This window comes from Microtus pennsylvanicus, chromosome 9, assembly GCF_037038515.1.
Source record: "Microtus pennsylvanicus isolate mMicPen1 chromosome 9, mMicPen1.hap1, whole genome shotgun sequence".
NCBI lineage: Eukaryota > Metazoa > Chordata > Mammalia > Rodentia > Cricetidae > Microtus > Microtus pennsylvanicus.
In genome coordinates, this window is record NC_134587.1 from 53,463,564 (window position 1) to 53,483,679 (window position 20,116).

Genomic DNA, 20,116 nt, shown 5'->3' on the forward strand with positions numbered 1-20,116 from the left:
AAAAAAAAAAAAAAAAACCAAAACAAAACAAAAAAAAAACTTCTGAGGCATCACAACTCTACAGAGCTACAGTACTGAAAACAGCCTGGTACTGGCATAAAAACAGACAGGAGGACCAATGGAACCGAATCAAAGAACCAAATATTAATCCACACATCTTTGAACACCTGATTTTTGACAAAGCAGCAAAAAATATCAAATGGAAAAAGGAAAGCATATTTTACAAATGGTGCTGGCATGACTGGATATCAACATGAATAAGAATGAAAATAGACCCATATCTATCACTATGCACAAAACTCAAGTCCAAATGGATCAAAGACCTCAACATAAAGCCAGCCACACTGAACCTTACAGAAGAGAAAGTGGGAAGTACATTTGAACACATTGGCACAGGGAACCACTTCCTAAATATAACCCCAGCAGCACAGACACTGAGAGAAACAATAAATGGGACCTCCTGAAACTAAAAAGCTTCTGTAAATCAACATGGTCAACAAGACAAATTGACAGCCTACAGAATGGGAAAAGATCTTCACTAACCCCACATGAGACAGAGGTCTGATCTCCAAAATATACAAAGAACTCTAGTAATTGGTCATCAAAAGAACAAATAATCCAATAAAAAATTGGAGTACAGACAAACAGAGAACTCTCAACAGAGGAATCTAAAATGGCTGAAAGACACTTAAGGAAATGTTCAGCATCCCTAGTCATCAGAGAAATGCAAATCAAAACAACTCTGAGATTCCATCTTACACCTGTAAGAATGGCCAAGATCAAAAACACTGATGACAACTTATGCTGGAGAGGTTGTAAGGAAAAGGGAACACTTCTGCATTGCTGGTGGGAATGCAAGCTGGTACAACAGTTTTGGATGTCAGTGTGGCGATTTCTCAAATTGGGAAACATCCTTCCTCAAGACCCAGTAATACCACTTTTGGATATATATCCAAAGGATGCTCAATTGTGCCACAAGGACATGTGCTCAACTATGTTCGTAGCAGCATTGTTTTTCATAGCCAGAACCTGGAAACAACCTAAATGCCCCTCAATTGAAGAATGGATAAAAAAAAAGTGGTACATTTACACAATGGAGTACTATACAGCAGAAAAAAATAATGGCATCTTGAATTTTTTAGGCAAATGGATGGAGCTAGAAAGCATCGTTTTGAGTGAAGTAACCCAGATACAGAAAGACAATTATCACATGTATTCACTCATAAGTAGTTTTTAAACATAAAGCAAACAAAACTAGTTCACAAAGCACAATCCCAGAGAACTTAGACAACAATGAGGACCCTAAGAGAGACATACATAGATCTACATGGGAAGTAGAAAAAGACAAGATCTCCTGAGTAAACTGGGAGCATGGGGACCTTTTGGGAGTGTTGTAGGGGAGGAGAGAGGCAAGGAGGGGAGTAGAGAAAAAATAAAAATCAATAAAAAAAAGAAAAATCCTTAAATAAAAACTAACTCATTAAGTATATACAAAAGTCTTCAACACCACTGAGAAGTATATCTATGAGTTCTCTGTTCTTCCCATGTTAGTCTTTTCCCTATTAAGTCCAAGTTGTGCACTGGATTTTACAAGACAAACTTAGTCTCTCAAGCTTTACCTTTAGGCCAGTCTTCTCATCATCACTTCCGTTATTTGTAGATGGTGTCTCATCTCCTTGCCTGGAAACCAAGACAAAATCTTCACTATTAAGAGTAGATACTGAGTCTGAGGAGACACTGATTTTTCCAACAGAAGCCTTGTCATCCATAACTCAAGAATGAGGCTCAACTCATAAATGGTTATATATTTTTAAATGCCTGAAAAACAAAAACCATAAAGATTCATATAAAATATATGTCACACAATCAATTATGCTCTATTGTTTTAAAAAATGGGCAAACTAAAAATAAAACTTTTTTTGAAAGCTTGTAAAATATTTTTCCAGGACACCTGCTACTTGTAATTTATTGCTTTCATTCTGCTAAGGCATTCTGTGCTATTCTGGGTCAAAATAGTTCAGATTACAAATAAATAAAACATTCTCTTTATAGTAATCCCACCTACCGACATGGCTGCCTTTGGCACATGCTGCAACTCTGGTCTTGGTTTCCAAAAGCAAAGGGGAATTTAACAGTACTCTTGGTTAATTTTTAATACTTTACACATAAATAAAGTTAAAACACCTGGTTATTGTGAAAGTATAATAACTATATTTCCCTACGATCATCAATAGTAAAATTTAAAATATATGATAGTTATAGTAAACAAAATCTCATATTAATACACAAAAGAGATAAATTCAACGCAGGGAAAACAGAAATTCTACATCTTGGAAATATCTTCCAGTAAAAACTCAATCTTCTTCTACACTCTACAAGGCCAGCCTGGTCTACAGAGTGAGCGAGTTCCAGGACAGTCAGGGCTGCACAGAAAAACCCTATCTAGAAAATAAAACAAAAACAGAACTAAAAACCACAACAAAAACAACTATAGCACTATGTTCACTGCATCAATAAAGCTAAGTGTTTAATCTTTCCAACTCAAAGATTAGTTGGCTTAGGCTTTGAATTTTTTTTTTTAGATCAGTATTTTATGTGTGCACTGACTTTTTCTTGAATATGTATGTATATCACATGGACGCAGTACCCAACGAGGCATGAGAGGGCTTTAGATCCCATGGAACTGGAGTTAATAATGATTTTGTGCCACAGTGTGGGTGCAGGGAATTGAATCCAGGCCCTCTTCTGTAAGAGCAGTAAGTACTCAACCACTGAGGCACTGCTCCATCCCTGTGCTTTGGATTTTTAATGAAACATATAGTTATTGAACATACATAATATGCCAAATACTATTTTCTCATCTAAGTCTCAACTAAAACATTTATCAAGAGTTGCACCATTCAGCTGGGCAGTAGTGGTGCACACCTTTAATCCCAGCACTTGGGAGGCAGGTGGATTTCAGTGAGTTCAAGGCCAGCCTAGTCATCAAAGAGAGTGCCAGGCAGCCAGGGCTGCTACACAGAGAAACCCTGTCTCGGAAAAAAAGAGTTGCACCATTCCTAAGTATTAAACAAAATAATAAAAACAAAAAACTACAAATCAGAAATCATCAATAATATTAAACATAAACAAACAGCAACTCCAAAAGAAGGGAAAAAAAAACACTTAAAAAGCCAGGCGATGGTGGCACACGCCTTTAATCCCAGCACTCTGGAGGCAGAGGCAGGCGGATCTCTGTGAGTTCGAGACCAGCCTGTTCTACAGAGCTAGTTCCAGGACAGGCTCCAAAGCCACATAGAAACCCTGTCTCAAAAAACAAAAAAACAAACACAAAAACAAACAAAAAAAACACTTAAAAAGCTAATGACACAGATAAGGATAGATTCTATTCTGGACTTTCTGTTGCCTTTTATTTAATTTTCTTCTTCTTTAAGATTATGGTGTCAGGGGCTAGAAAGATGGCTCAGTGGTTAAGGGTCACTGGCTGTTCTACCAGAGGACTCAGGTTCAACTCCTAGCACCCACCTGGCAGCTCACAACTGTCTATAACTCCAGTTCCACAGGGACCAAAAACCCTTGGCAAAACACTAATGCACATAAAATAAAAGAACTGGAAAAAAAAACCCAAAAAACAATTACAGAGTCAGGCACAGTGGTACATGTATTTATTCCCAACAATATACAGAGGTAGAAGCAGGCAGATCTTTATGTATTCCAGGACAGCCTAGTCTACGTTGCTGAGTTTTAAGCCAGCCAGAGCTACATTGGTAGATCCTGTCTCAAGAAAATTAACAAATAAAGATTATCTAGAGACTATGTCTTACAAGACCAAATATAAATGCATAGTAGGGAGGGATATAGCAGTGCTCACTTATAATTCTACCACTCAGGATACTAAGACAGGAGGACTACTCTAAGTTTGAGGCCAGCCTTGGGTACTCAATAAGTCCCTGTTTCAAAAATGATGAAATAGGGGCTAGAAACATGGCTCAGAAGTTAGAACACTTTTGGTTCCTGTAAAAGACCGAGGTTCTCTTCCCAGCATGAAGATAACCATGCTCATAACCATCTGTATGTCTGGTTCCAGGAGACGCATGTCTTCTGGACTCTGTGGGTACCAGGCACACATGTAGTGCACATACATAATACATGCACGTAAAATGCTCATAAACATTGATGTTTTAAAATTTTAAATGAATACATAGTACCAGATTGAAAAATACTTTAAAATCATCTTCAGAAAGTCCAAAGAAAAATGTTTTCATTCATCCACTGAATGAATACACATTGAACATTAGATAAAGTAAAAGTAATGTTAGTAAAACAAATCAAAGTCTTAGCAGAGAGGCAATTTTTTTAAAGCTTTGTTTATTTTATGTATGTGGTAATACTCTATCTGCATGTACACCTGCATGCCAAGAGGTCATCGGATCCCATTACAGATGATTGTGAGCCACTGTGTGGTTGCTGGGATTTGAACTCAAGATCTCTGGAAGAACTGCCAATGTTGACTGTTGAGTCATCTTTACAGCCCCTGTAGAGACGCAAATTTATAAAGGCCAAATATGCTGATTTAGGGTATCAAACTAAGAAACATGTTGGATAAGCACTAACTTAGAATTTTGCTAAGGATACAGACTCCAACCCCTTCAGGCTTGGACTTAGTAACAGTGGCCTCCTGTCATCTGTATAGAATCAGCTCGTTTAGTTTACCCCTTCTACTTTCAGCAGTCTTTTCAGTCCAACTGATCATTTTCACTTGAGTCAAAGGAATTGCTTCCTTTGCTGATGTTCCCACTGCAGTTAAAATTTGATTTTTTTTTTAAAAAACAGTATGTTGTTTGATAATGTCATGATGAATGTGTCTTAATTTAATCTTCACATTGCTATTTTATAAAATAAAATTGTGAATGAGATGGTTTGACTTGGTCAAGGTACATAACTAATAGAAATCAAGACCAAAATTGTACTGTTATTGTGGGTCCCAAAGCAGAGCTCTATTAAGACAATGCCTGTGTATTAACTAACGTCTCAACGCTGAGAAGTTTCTTTTAGAGCTTGTATTTTAAGTTAGTTTTTTATGCCGAGTAAGTCTTGGTTCTATTTTAAATTGAAGTCAATAGTGCAACACCAGCACAAGGCCTGGGAAAACTCTCTAGCATATGGCCCCAGAGTCTAACAACTTTTACCAATACTCTGAAGTCAGAAAGATTTGGTGGGCTCAAATCCCACCTGTTCCTTTGAGGAGGTGATAAAAACACACTTAAGATAATTTATTGTGTTGTTTGCTTTTTTTAAAAAAAATGCTGGAACTAACTGAATCACTCAGCAGGAATGAAGCTTATCAAACACTACACTCTGAAGACTTCTTTCCATTCTCAATGGACAGACTGTAAGAGCCTTTCCAGCCTTGGCCACGAGCAGCATCACAGAAATCCATAACTTCTGGCAATACTCAGAGACGTATAGTCTCGTGTTAAGACACTAAGGACTAATTTTGTTTTGTTTTAAAATTCTATTTTTATCAGTTAGAACAAGAAGCTGTGATGTGGGAGTCTCCTCTGTGTGCTGTGATTACCATTAATGAATAAAGAAACTGCCTTGGCCTATTGATAGGGCAGAACTTAGGTTGGCGAGGAAGACTGGACTGAATGCTGGGAGAAAGAAGGGCAGAGTCAGAGAAATGCCATGGATTAGCCACTGGAGACATGCTGAAACTTTGCTGGTAGGCCATGACCTCGTGGTGGTACACAGATTAATGGAGATGTGCTAAATTAATATAAGAGTTAGCTGGGGGCTGGAGAGATGGCTCAGAGGTTAAGAGCATTGCCTGCTCTTCCAAAGGTCCTGAGTTCAATCCCCAGCAACCACGTGGTGGCTTACAACCATCTGTAATGAGGTCCGGTGCCCTCTTCTGGCCTTCAGGCATACACACAGAATATTGTATACATAATAATAATATTTAAAAAAAATAAAAAGTTTTAAAAAAAAAAGGGGGGGGGGTTAGCTAATAAGAAGCTAGAGCAAATGGGCCAAGCAGTGATTTAATTAATAGAGTTTTTGTGTGATTATTTCGGGTCTAAGCAAGTCAAGCGACCAGAACGAACAAACCACTCCTTGTAACAGATTGGTGCCCATGTGGCCAACTAAATCCACTTAAAAAGATGAGAGAGTTTGAAAAGGAATTCTAGACACAAAAATAGAGTTTAACACAGCTTCTTGCTGTTTGCTGGCGTGTGGCAGCTCCTTTAAGAAGAGGTTTTTCTGATTCAGCTGTAGCAGGAAAAAAGTGGTGGTTTTAAAATGCCAGCTTTCTAGGCCCTGCCAGCGCAAACTCTGACTCTTTCAGGCAGGAGGTCTGGCTACAGAGCATTTGGATGGGGTCTGTTAGCAGACTGTTGCAGCTTGCTTAATGGTGACATGGACTGGCTGTGTGCATAGCTCTCAAGAGGTGCTAGCAACTCTGCCATGCTGGACTGGGCAGGCAATCAGAGAGTACCATATATACTATAGTAATGGCGCAGTTTAAGTTTTAGGCTGGACCAGCAAGAAGACAGAACCGTACATACCTTATTAATGGCACATCTTAAGTTTTAAGAAGCACTTAACATTTTAAAAAGTGCTCCTGGACAGTGAAGTATTAGATATGCAATAAAGACAAAAACATAGTGTTAGATAAATGTATGTAGGCTTGGAAGAGAGAAGAAAAAGAATATAGAGAGTTATAAAATAAAGTTAAATCTAAAAAAAGGGTAAAATCTTTAAAGAGTATAGATTGTCATAGATCAAAAGGAGTAAAGAAAAATAAAAATGGAAAATATACAGACAGTCAGGATTATGTATTTTATTGTGTTATCTTTTTATTTTTTGACTGTGAAGGAGCTAAGTACAGAGAGACATTCCACTGTATGGACTGGTAAGTTAAACCAACATAAAGGTATTTTGATTCCAAAATTTGAGTCTAAGGATATGTTACTTTGGAAAAGAGGTTCTTCTTTTGTTTTCACAGAAGATGAGAACCTGTAGGTTGCTTCCAGACCAATATAGTTTAATGGACCAAGAGCTCCTGAAAGGTTGTCTTGAATACACCTCAAAAAATATACCCGACAAAGAAATTACTTCACTCAATAAACAGCAGGAAGCAGTTTTTGAGAAATAACTACACCCATATTTCCAAATATTGTAATAAATGTCTGTTTACATTTAAAAGGGGATATGATATAGATATGAATAATTTGCATTTGTATGGATCTTGGTTTACTGATACAAATTTAAGGTCAATTTTGTTATAATTGTCTCTTGATTAAGGTATTGTGTTTGTACAGCTCATTTAAAAATGCAATGTATAATTAAGAAATATAGCTTAATAGAGAATCATCTATAATAGTCAAGATTGTAGTTATGTTAGTTAGGTTTTTAGATGTACAGAGATATACTTCAGTGATATAGGTATTCTTCAGATCTTTCAGAGACTTTCAGAATATGGCATTTAAATTGTTTTAAAAATTTACAACTTTTCATGATAGTGAGACACATCTGCTCCTGGCAGCACCAATCTATTTCAAGAGGAAGATGGTTATAAAAGAGGCTCCTTATGCAGTTTGTTAGATGAATTGGACATGCAGGACCCACAGAGAGATGACTGCTGAACTTGCCTAAAGGTGAGACAATCCTTCGGGGTTCCTGCTTCATGAAAGAGTCTGCGAGACATTCTGGAGGATACAGAAGAAAGTGACTGGCAAACTGCCAATATAGGCAGACCTGTCTTTGAAATTTCCTGCTTCAAGGAAAAGTCTGCCAGATACTATGATCCTGTAGGCTGAAGATGGATACCCCAATGGTACAGAAGAACTTTGGGTGACTGTCCAGGCAGCAAGATGTCTCTGTCCATTTTTAGTGTTTTAGAAGTTGCTTACAATGAACTTCCAGTTTACTTAGGTAAAATTATATCCTTCTGGAGTCTTTGATGGAGTTGAAGAATTTACAGGTATAGTTTTTCTTAGTTATAATAAAAGATAAAGTAGATATAAATATTGTAACTGTAATTCTTGCTTGATACCGGTTATATGTAATTTTACTATGGTAAAGTTAAAACATTCCTTTTTAAGGGGGGGTGATATGGGAGTCTCCTCTGTGTGCTGTGATTACCACTAATGAATAAAGAAACTGCTTTGGCCTATTGATAGGGCAGAACTTAGGTAGGCAGGGAAAAGAAGCTAGAGCTAATGGGCCAAGCAGTGATTTAATTAATACAGTTTTTGTGTGATTATTTTGGGTCTAAGCTAGCTGGGTGGTTGGGACGAACAAGCTGCTACTTGCAACAAAGCTGTCTACTCTTGAACAAGTCTTTATCTTTCAGTCTCTAATTCCAGTTTCCACAGACAATGAAGTACAAAGTCCAGTGTGAAAATAGTTGATGATCTCCGTCCATTTCTACAAGTCTCCATGGCACCTCTTTACCACTTAATATTTAATTTTGTTTTCAAATATCATGTAAATTAAAACCCACCTCCTTTCTGCGTTTCATTAATGGTTGTTCTATTAGCTCCTAGTGTGACACACAATAGATGTTCAAATGTTTACTAAAGCAGCAGGACAAACACCAGAGTAAGGGCATCCAGTGAAAGGTAGTGCCATTTAAATTGTATCTGGGAAGCTGTAGGAAGGTTCAGGCCTTGTCATAGTTTGTCTCAAGCCCGTGACCTCCTGAAGGCTGTTCTTGTATGTGCAGGCAAAACACCCATGCACATAAAAATGATTTATTGTTGTTTGTTTTTCTCGAGACAGGATTTCTCTGTTTAACAACAGTCTTGGCTGTCCTGAATATCGCTTTGTAGATATTCAAATTCACTGAGGTCTGCCTGCTTCTGCCTCCCAAGTGCTGGTGATGGAGGAAGGTCATTGGTTAAAAAAATAAAGAAACTGCTTGGCTGGCCCTCATAGGTTAGAACATAGGTGGGTGGAGTAAACAGAACAGAATGCTGGGAGGAAGAGGAAGTGAGCTCAAACTCGAAAGCTCTACTCTCTGGAGCAAAGATGCCATGCTCCCCTCTCCTGGGCAGACGCGATAGCTCTGCTCTCTGAGGCAGACACGATGAAGCTCCGACCCAGGATGGATGTAGGCTAGAATCTTTCCCGGTAAGACTGATGCTACACAGATTATTATAGATGGGTTGATTGGGATATGAGAATTACCCTGTAAGGGCTAGAGTTAATGGGCCAGAATGGCGCCCAGACGTGGATAACTGAATCCACTGAAAGCCTGAGAAAGCTTGGGAAAGAGTAAAGCATGTTTTCTTGGTAGCAGTGATTTCTCGGGTCTGCTCTGCTTGCTAGAAGCAAGCAAGCGCTCTCATCTAAGAGAGGCTTCCTGACTCAGCTTCAGCTAAAAAAACCCTGCAGCTCTTAAGAGGTCCTGCCAGGAAACATTTAAATGGTGTTGATAAAAGCCAACTGAATGCTTGTTTTCAGCAGTAGCAGGAAAAAACCTGTGTTGTTTTAAAATGCCTGCTTTCTGGGCCATCCTGCCAGGGCAAACTCTGACTGTTTGAGGCAGGAGGGCCAGCTACAGAGAGAGGACTTGATTGTTGTCTGTTGCAGCTTGTTTGATGGCAAGGACCTTGAAACACTGTAGACTTGTGGCACTGAATACGGCTCTGGCCGGTACCTCAGCCACAAGGTTGGAATGGCAGAAAGCTAAGGAATGGGCTACATCTAGCCGGCAAAGTCACGGCTTTAGTCCTACTGATATTGCTTAGTACATTAAAGACTCATGTGGTCAGAAAAGAGAGATATACAGTAAAGAGAGATTCAAAGACAAAGAAAATTTCAAAATGGTTTACAGTGTGTTGAAAATATATGCAGACTAAAATTTAAGTTCTTAAAGTAAAAAACAAAAATAAGGAAGAAAGAGAGAAGATGGGTGTGGTAGTGCACACCTTTAATCCCAACACTTGGGAGGCAGAGGGAGATTGACCTCTGTGACTTCAAGGTGTGGTAGCACACACCTTTAATTCCGAATGCCTGGGAAGCAGAGACAGGCAAATCTCTGAGAGTTCAAGGACAGCCTGGTCTACAGAGTTATTCCAGGTCAAAGATACAGAGAACCTGTCTCAAAAAGCAAAAAGTTAAAAGTAAAAATAAACGAAATAGAAGTTAAAACAAAGCTGCACAAAGATGGAAAATACACAGAGAATCTTGATACTGTATGCTATTATGCTCTGTTTGAATTGTTTGAATGCTGTGGAAGGAGCAACAGCTGCTAAAAGATATTTGTTTATAAATGCTGCTGAACTAATCTAACATAGATATTTTGAAAATGCCTTGACTTTGAAATTTGGATCTAAGGACATGATGCTTTGGAAAGGAGTTTCTTATTTTGTTTTCACAGAGGGTGAGAGTCTGTGTATTGCTTCTATCCCAATGTGATATGATAGACCACACCCTCCTGAAAGGTTGCTGTGAATGCCCAAAAAAATTACTTCACTCTACTACTGAGATGAAACTAGCACACAGGTTATAACATGAAAGACCAAATTAACGACGTCCCCATTCAGCAGGAAGCAGTTTGGAGAGAAATAACTACACCCATATTCCCAAATATTGTTTAGAAATGTTCTTTTACATTTAAAGGGGGATATGATATAGGTATGAACAATTTGCATTAGTATAGATTTTGCTTTATTGATAGAGATTTAAGGTCAATTTTGTTATATGTATATGTATTTCTAATCTTTATTAAGGTATTGTGATTGTGTAGTTCATTTAAAAATGTAATGTATATAGGTTGTTAATGGATAATCATTAATAACAGTCAAGTTTGTAGTCATGTTAGTTAGATTTTCTAGATATATAGATATATATTTCAGTTAGATCGGCATTCTTCATATCTTTCAAAGACTATGGAATATGCTATTAAATGTTTTAATAACTTAGGACTTTTCATGACAATGAGACACTCTGCTCCTGGCAGCCCCAATCTACTTCAAGAAGAAAATGGGCATCGAAGAGGATCCTTATGGAGTTCGATAGCCATTTGGGCAAGAAACTGTTCTTGCCTGGACTATTGCATAAACTGGACACAGAGAATTCGCAGAGAGAGGACTGCTGAACTTGCCTAAAGGTGAAATGATCTTTCGGGGTTCCTGATTCATGAAAGAGTCTGCAAGACATTCTTCAGGATAAGCAGATAGTGACTGCCTTTGAAATTTCCTGCTTCATGGAAATGTCTGCTGGAAACTATGGGCCTGTAGGCCGAAGATGGATGCCCCAACAGTACAGAGGAACTTTGGGTGACTGTCCAGGCAGCAAAATGTCTCTGTCATTTCTAGAGTTTTGAGAGTTGCTTATTTCTTGTTTGCTTAGGTAATATTGTATCTTTCTGGAGTCTTTGATGGAGTTGAAGAATAGTTATAGTTATCATTTTCCTTAGTTATGATAAAGATAAAATAGATGTAAATATTGTAATTTTTACTTGATAACTGTTTTGTTATATGTAATTTTGCTATGTTAAAGTTAAAGCCTTCCTTTCTTTTTATTTTAAACAGAAAAAGGGGAAATGATGGAGGAAGGTCATTGGTTAAAAAAATAAAGAAACTGCTTGGCTGGCCCTCATAGGTTAGAACATAGGAGGGTGGAGTAAACAGAACAGAATGCTGGGAGGAAGAGGAAGTGAGCTCAGACTCGACAGCTCTGCTCTCTGGAGCAGATATGCCATGCTCTCCTCTCCCGGGCAGACGCGATAGCTCTGCTCTCTGAGACAGACATGATGAAGCTCCGACCCAGGATGGACATAGGCTACAATCTTTCCCCATAAGACTGATGCTAAACAGATTATTAGAAATGGGCTAGTCCAGTGCAAGAGTTAGCAGAGAAGAGGATAGATATGATGGGCCAAGCAGTGTTTAAATGAATACAATTTGTGTGTTGTTATTTTGGGGCATAAGGTAGCCAGGCGGCCGGGGTGCTGGGGACGCAGCCCCGCCGCTCCTATTACAACATGCTGGGATTCAAAGGCATGCAACACCACCACCCAGGTAAAAATTTTAAAAATTTAAAAAAAAATTGAGAAGAAAACTGAAACCCAAATTCTTTGAATCACTTAGTCTTCAAAATCTTGAGCCTGGCTATCATTTTATTCTTACCAATCATACCACACAGTCAACCAAATATTTCACTACTTTTAGGCTTATAAGTGTTTGTATACGGTGGTTCCTAAGTGAGAAATGTGCCTCTTTTTCCCCCAGTGAGACCTCCCCGCCCCCAACAACAATCTAGTGACATAGTTAAGCAGTCTGAAATGTTTTTTTATTTCATGCTAGGGCCTCTAATTTTTTTCTTTGCTTTTAAATTTTATCACAAGAACTATGATATACACTATACTATATAATAAGTTACACCTCTCCTACACTACTATACTCATTCTCTAGTCATTTTAGAAGTTAATATGCTACACACTGGGAATATATGATCACACTGCAGTTCAACTGAGGATCACAAATATGCAGAAAAAAATATTACATCTACACCCAACATGTACTTTCCCCCCACAGCACTTACATAATACAGCATAACAAGTAAAAAGAATTTACATTGTATCAAGTATCTAAGAGATAATCTAAAGTATGTCAATTGTGGGATGTGCAAGGATGTCCAGATTATATGCAAATATTCTACCATTTTAGTATGGGTAGGTCTTTGAACCATTCCCTTGTCCTGCAAGATACTGGGGGACAACTACTGCATGAGTGTAATGGTAGGATCTCATAGTAGAAAGACAAATCACCAATATGCTACACTATGTGCAAGTACTTGGAAACAAAACTACAGAAAACTAAAAGGAAAAACTCCAAACCCAAAAACAGCACATTCGTTTTTGTTTGTTTTTAATAACTTATTTAATTTTATTTCATGTGCATTGGTATAAAGGTGCCAGGTTCCCTGAACTGGAGTTACGTGGGCACTGGGAATTGAACTCGGGTCCTCTGGAAGAACATCCAGTGCTCTTAAACCACTGTGCAATCTCTCTAGCCCAGCACATTCTTTTGAGACCAAAATCTCACTGCATAACCCCATTTAGCCTTAAAATTGACTCTTGCCTCAGACTCCAGGAAGCTGGGATTACAGAAGTGTGCCAACTACCCCAGATACTAACTACCCTTGAACATTCCCAAATATCATAAGACAGTTAAACATCAGAATCTTAAAACATACCTTGTATTTCCTTTGGAACAAACACACTCATCACTTCCTCCCTACTCAATACCATTTCTCGTTGTTCATACGTGGACTGTGTTGCTCAGTAAGCACAGTACAATTCTATGGAATCTTAAGGAGGATGCTTAAAACATCTTGTGAAATCTAAAAAGAAAGTAATATGTTTTAATTTACTGAGTGCCAATTTTAGCCCGATGTGAAACTAGAGGCTTTAAACACATTTTTGCCACATAGTGCCACACTAACCTTGGCAGATGAATATTAACTTTCTATGACAAACCCAAGCTAAGACAGGTTGGGTAACTTGCTTTAGCTCACAGAGAAAATTATAAAGGTTGGTGTAAACCCAGGCACCCAGGTGTTTCTATTCTGTTGTTTTCAATGTTAAGAATAATTTAAATGCATGAATATGGACAAAACAAACAATACTATAGTTTTCACAAACTCAAATTAAACTATGCTGATATAAGACTCAGCTCTGTTCTGAGAATCTTTCTGATCACTAAGCTGTAGGTGTTTCTATTCTTCTCTGAGCTGTATCTCACTTCTTACTATCCCTATCTCCATTCTTTGCCTGTCCCCTATGCTGTATCCTTCTAAAATTTAACTCTGGTTAAGATCAGTCTCAGTTTGGGAACTAGAACATAACAGGAAGAAACAAAACAAGGTTCAAAGATGTTATAGCAGGTCAATTCCCACTGGGTTTGTATCTTTTAAAGTAAAATGAGTGCTGGGGAGACAGGTCAGCAGCAAAAGCCATTATTGCCATGGCAATCAATCAATAGGACCTGAATTTAGATCCTTGGGATCCTTTATATATATATATATATATATATATATATATATATATATATATATATATATATATATATATATATATCTCCCATAATTCCAGCACGGGGGTATGGGTGGGCTCATTGATCAGGTAGCTGACTGGTGAGTTTCAGGTTCAGCAAGAGAACCTATCTCCAAACATGAACGCAGAAAGCAAACTGAGAACAACTAGCCAATGTCTACCACCAACGTCCACAAGCAAAAGTGCATAACTTCCACAAAGAAGAACAGTAGGGCTCTACAGTAGGGCTCAGTGGCAGAGCATATGCTTGGCATGTGTGAGGCTCTGAGTTTGATCCCCAGTACTAAAATTAAACAAGCAGAGTAACAAGGGAATATACAGATTAGTCTAGGTTCTTTGCTTTTTGTCAGTCTTTAAACCTTTTTCCTTGCATTTGTTTTCAAATGAATTTCTCAAAGAACATCCCCCTGAAAAGGATGAAACAGACTTAATGAACTCAATGGAAAATCCTCCCATACAGATTATTTCCCACCACTAATTGCTAAACAATAGGCTTTGTTTTAAAGTCTGACTCTTAACTTGGAGCTGCTTCTCTGAATTGTATTTAGTGAAGTAATGGAACCATGTGTGAGCAAATCTTCTGACTAATTTCAACTCTAAAAGCCAAAAACAAAACAAAACTTGCTAGTTTGTCTAAAAGTAACTCTTCAACAAGTTATGAGACAAAGTTTTCCTTTAAATGTTCCACAAGTTGCCATCTTTCTACCATCACAGTCAAATACACGCGATACAACTTCACCACCTGAGGCATGTTGAAGGGTGAGATCTGTGGCAATAAGCACATCTATATTACTACCACCTAGGATTTCTCTCATCTCCAGTCTCTTGCAACCACCATTCTATCTTCTTTCACCATGACTGTTATACTCTTGAATACCTCTTGCAACAGGATTACACAAAATCTGTCTTTTTCAAGATGGCTTTGTTCATTTAGTATAATGTCATCAAAGTCAATCAATGAAGGCATAACTTTTTAAGAGTTTTTTTTAAAGGTTGAATCACAAGTCATATATATTATTTATCCATATCACCCAGGTTAAAACCCTGAAAACTCAAAAATGAGGGATTGAAGAGAAGGCTCAACAGCTAAGAATACTTGTTTTTACAGAGGACTTAGCTTTGGTTCTAGCCACAAATGGACATTCATGACCACTTGTAGAACCAGTTCCAGAGTATGTGAAACCTTCTTCTGGCCTCCACAGAGACCAGGCACAACATGGTGCCTAGGCAGGCAAGTAAATAAAACCCTTACAAAATGAGTATTGTAAAATTCCTACAGAAAGCCAATGCTTTGATTATTTTTTTTTCTCATGAGCAATCAACCCTTCTTGTTTAATCTAGAGGTTAACAATGTAATCTAGCCGGGTGGTGGCGGCGCATGCCTTTGACCCTAGCACTTAGGAGACAGAGGCAGGCGAATCTCTGTGAGTTCGAGGCCAGCCTGGTCTACAGAGTGAGTTCCAGGACAGCCTAGGCTACACAGAGAAATCCTGTCTCAAAACAAAACAACAACAACAACAAAAACACTCTTGCTGTGGCATAGGATTTTCTGTCTATACCTTGATTACTTGCTGAAGAAAAATTATATCTTTGTTGTCATGAGTTACCTGTTGCATCCTCTGTGTATTGAAATGAAAGCTGATTTTTTGGGGATGGCAGTGGTGACACATGCCTTTAACCAACACTCTAAAGGCAGAACCAGGCAGATCTCTGTGAGTTCGAGGCCAGCATGGTCTACAGAGGTTGTTCCAGGACAGCCAGAGGTACACAGAGAAAATCTGTCTATAAACGTGCCCCCACCCCCGCAAATAAAAAATAAAAAGCTGACCTCAAAAAGCTAAAACTTAACCAGGCCTATATTTAAAATACTTTTACCTTGGTTTTGGCTTTAAGAAATGGTCTTTTCAGATATATTTAAAACATCTATGGAATTTAAATATTTGTGAATTTTGTATCTTCTTGCACAAATGCCTGTTACAGTAATTTAAGATGCTACTGAACTGCCTTCCCATGTGCTTGATACACTTCCTGATAACTTCCATCCCTTTGTTAGTATGGACTGGACCTCTATCAAACATTATTGGTATGCTCTTAACATATTCCTCTGAAAAATAAACAAGTTATAGAAAATAGAAACTACTAATACATTTCTCCTAGATTTTAGTCTATTACTGAATGACTTGTTTGCTTGACATTAAGTTCACAGAGATTAAACACAGGTACATAGTCAGATGTTTCAGATCTCAAGTACAACAGGTAGATATTCTAAATGGAAGAAGTTCATTTTTCTTAACTATGCATGAGGAGGAATTATGTTGACTAATTTCCAAAAAGGTTGAAAAGAAATCTTTGAAAGACTTGCAATGCTGGGCGGTGGTGGCGCATGCCTTTAATCCCAGCACTCGGGAGGCAGAGGCAGGAGGATCTCTGGGAGTTCGAGGCCAGCCTGGTCTACAAGAGCTAGTTCTGGGACAGGCACCAAAGCTACAGAGAAACCCTGTTTCGAAAAACCAAAAAAAAAAAAAAAAGACTTGCAATGCTTTTTTAAGGCATTCATATTTTATATCTACACATTGCTAATGTAAATTACATTATGCTTCTGAAATCTCTTCAGAAAAAAAATGAATAAAAATTTTTTTTAATGTGCTAGTAGGGTTCAGAAGAATAAAATGACCTTGGCGATAAGCAGTAGTAAGTTCATTGATATTAAGCTAATTTTCTTTTTCTTTTTTTTTTTTTTTTTTTTTTTTTTTTGGTTTTTGGAGCCTGTCCCGGAACTAGCTCTGTAGGTCTCAAACTCACAGAGATTCGCCTGCCTCTGCCTCCTGAGTGCTGGGATTAAAGGCGTGCGCCACCACCGCCCGGCTAAGCTAATTTTCATATGTTCCTATTGTGTAGTTTCTATTATGATAAAGGCTTTCAAATAGCAATTTAAATATTTAGTTTCAAAGGTACTTCTTTGAAGTGACATGAAGCCAGCATACTCAAGAATTCTAGAGGGAAGAAAAAGTACTGTGTTCTGAAGTAGCCATACAAACATAGATCATTTCATCCTTTAAATTTTCAGTATCAGCATTATTGTATTCAAGTAATCAACACAGATAAGAGGATTTCTTTTTAGAATATTTTTATGGTTTATTTAACTTTATTTCATGTGTATTGGTGTGAAGGTGTCAGATCCCCTACAACTGGATCTTCAGACAGTTGTGAGCTGCCATGTGGGTGCTGGGAATTGAACCCAGGTCCTCTGGAAGAGCAGTCAGTGCTCTTAACCCCTGAGCCATCTCTCCAGCCCCAAGAGGATTGTTTTATGTACACTTCTCTCCTTATTCCTGGTACTTTTACTCAATAGTACCAAGGTATAGTGGGAAGAATATTAACTTTGGGATCAGAAAGAAATGGACATTCCAAAGCCTTAGACTTAATTTAATATGTAATTGGAGGTAAAAATACTCAATAAATTTGAGATTTAGTTTCTTCTTTGGTTAAAATGGAGCTACTTACTCTTAGCTCATGGGTTATTGTACCACTGCAAAGCACCTGATATTTTCTCCTTTCTTAGGTAATTCGTAAAATAGTAAGGTTCAGTCCCCTCATTTTACATAATGGAAATAACATCACTATATAAGGTTTTAAGAAGAAAATCAAAATTTAACTATTTTTTTTTGAAACCTATTAGATTTCATTGTTTTGGTTTTTTTTTTTATTTTTGGATTTTTTCGAGACAGGGTTTCTCTGTAGTTTTTGGTGCCTGTCCTGGAACTAGCTCTTGTAGACCAGGCTGGCCTCGAACTCACAGAGATCCGCCTGCCTCTGCCTCCTAAGTGCTGGGGTCAAAGGCGTGCACTACCACTGTGTGGCACAGCAAGAGATTTATATGACATATCCCTACCCCCTATTGCCAGAAACAGTTCATTCATCAGGATACCTTCAAATGCACAGAGCTCATCACAAAAATAATAAAAATCATTGGCTATTTCCATCAATATCCTACATACACTCAACATTTAATCCAATTTAGATGTGAGTGCACTTACTATCTTCAAATATTAAGTCAAGTTGGGTATAGTGGCTCATGCCTTTAATCCCTGCAATTGGGACGCAGATGGATGCCAGTGAATTCAAGGCCAACCTGGTTTACAAACTGGATTCTAGGACAGTCAGTGCTAGAGACACTGTCTCAAAACAACAGCAACAACAAGAGATCAAGAGAGAAGGGTCACAGCAGTGGAAGAAACCTTTAGTCCCAGCACTGGGGAGACAGAGGATCTCTGTGAGTTCAAGGCCAGTCTGGTTCACAAAGCAAGTAAGTTCCAGGACAGGCTCTAAAGTTTCAAAGTTCCAGAGAAACCCTGTCTTGAAAAACAGAAACAAAAACAAAAGAGAGAAGGAGAGAAGGGGAGAGGGAGGGAAGGAAGGAGAGAGAGGGAAAGAGAGAGTGTTTTGTTTTTTGTTTTTTTAACAGGAGTAGGTTTTTAAAGGGAAAAGGGGAAATCTGTGCTAGGGTGAGCTGGAAAATCCTGATTGGACATGTTAGCTAAATACTGAATTTTGATTGTTGAACCCTTGATGTTTTGTCTTAGGAACAAGTCATGGCCAAATAAGAGAATAGGCCTTGGGTGCTAGCTTTAGGAATGTACCAGGTTTAGCTAGAGAAAGAGGAAAAGGGGGAAAAGGGCAAAACCTGTCTTCAGTGTTTGCTATGCTCAGGCCATACTTAGAGCCCCTTCAATACCACTTCTTTTAAGAGGTGCAAGACTCATCCTGAGAAGAAGTAGATCCAGACTGTACACTATGGGTTGCAATTACCAAAATGTTTAATGGAAAATGGAAGAGAAAGTTCAAAAACAAATTACTATTAAATGTTTTTAACACAACATGTTAAATAAACAAAATGTTAAATTTACCACAGAAACTCATAGTTAACATGCCATAAAAAGTCCAACACAAGCAACAAGTGAGCATTTCTGTACTTTCAGCAGCTAACAGAAGGATCACTGGCCCAGGCTACTCTAGCCTTTAAGTAAATAAATAAATAAAGGCAAGACTTTTGATATGGAGAAAAATTTATTGCCACAAAGATTGACAGAACCCAAAGACCAGTGGCTGATGATGCAAATGCTGATCTGATACAGTCATAACCAGAAATTCTTAACAGTTATGCACTGGGTTCTTAAGGAAGTACAAACCTCCAAATCTGGCAGCATCGTCAATTAAAATCTATTTTTATTTCATTGAAAAGCTTAGTGTCGATAATGAACTTAAAAGACAGAACTAGGGTTTTATTTACTTTTTAATGACTGAAAGAAGGGTTGGGAGTACTTGGGTCTTACAAAACTCTACTCTGAGAGAAAATCTTCAGAATATTATGATCAACTTAAAAGAGAAGAGAAATTTTTAGGCCAAACTGTATAAAGTAACATATTTGTGACTTGCACACTTCTATATTTGGTCAGTCTTTGCACATGAAATGCAGCAGGGCTGTACAGAGTCAACAACGGCGTAAACACCCGGCAATATTGCTTTGCTTACATTTTTCTTTTAGGGCTAACAATACAGGAAAAGGATGAAAGTGGAGAAAGATGACCTGGTAACCAGTTTGTGAAGAAATGAAAACACAGTCTCAGGTGAAGCAGCATTTTCCTTTCAGGATATACATGGATCTATTCCTTAAGATCTATGAAAATTTGGTTAAAAAAAGAAGAAGAAAAGCAATATCTACAAAGTATCAAAAAGGCTGGGCGGTAGTGTTACCCGCCTTTAATCCCAGCACTCGGGAGGCAGAGGCAGGCGGATCTCTGTGAGTTCAAGGCCAGCCTGGTGTACAAGAGCTAATTGCAGGACAGGAGAAACCCTGTCTCGAAAAAACAAAAATAAAAAAATAAAGGGCTTGTGAATTATAAAACAATTATAAGCTGAGTTACTTTAGGTATAGACTGATTGTTTAAAAGGCTATTATCTTGTATTTTGTTCTAAAATGTTTTTATTTCCTCACTTTGAAGTAGACTTCTTGGCAATCATAAATCATAGTGAAGCGTCCAAGTA

At 38.0% G+C, this 20,116-nt stretch overlaps 1 protein-coding gene across 8 annotated transcripts in view; it reads right to left on the bottom strand.

The window, feature by feature from the left end:
• Positions 1-20,116, bottom strand: part of Rabgap1 (RAB GTPase activating protein 1) — a 159,710-nt gene that overhangs the window by 128,887 nt on the left and 10,707 nt on the right. For 5 of the 8 annotated variants that reach the window (XM_075986104.1, XM_075986099.1, XM_075986096.1 and 2 more), the window contains exon 2: positions 1,620-1,818. Coding sequence is in view for 7 of the 8 variants with exons in the window: in XM_075986099.1 (XP_075842214.1) it covers positions 1,620-1,769 (150 nt within the window). In the remaining variant the exon portion in view is untranslated. Of the gene's footprint in view, positions 1-1,619; positions 1,819-13,212; positions 13,360-20,116 lie in introns of all 8 variants that reach the window. The other 3 variants (XM_075986103.1, XM_075986100.1, XM_075986097.1) reach the window with 1 other exon arrangement.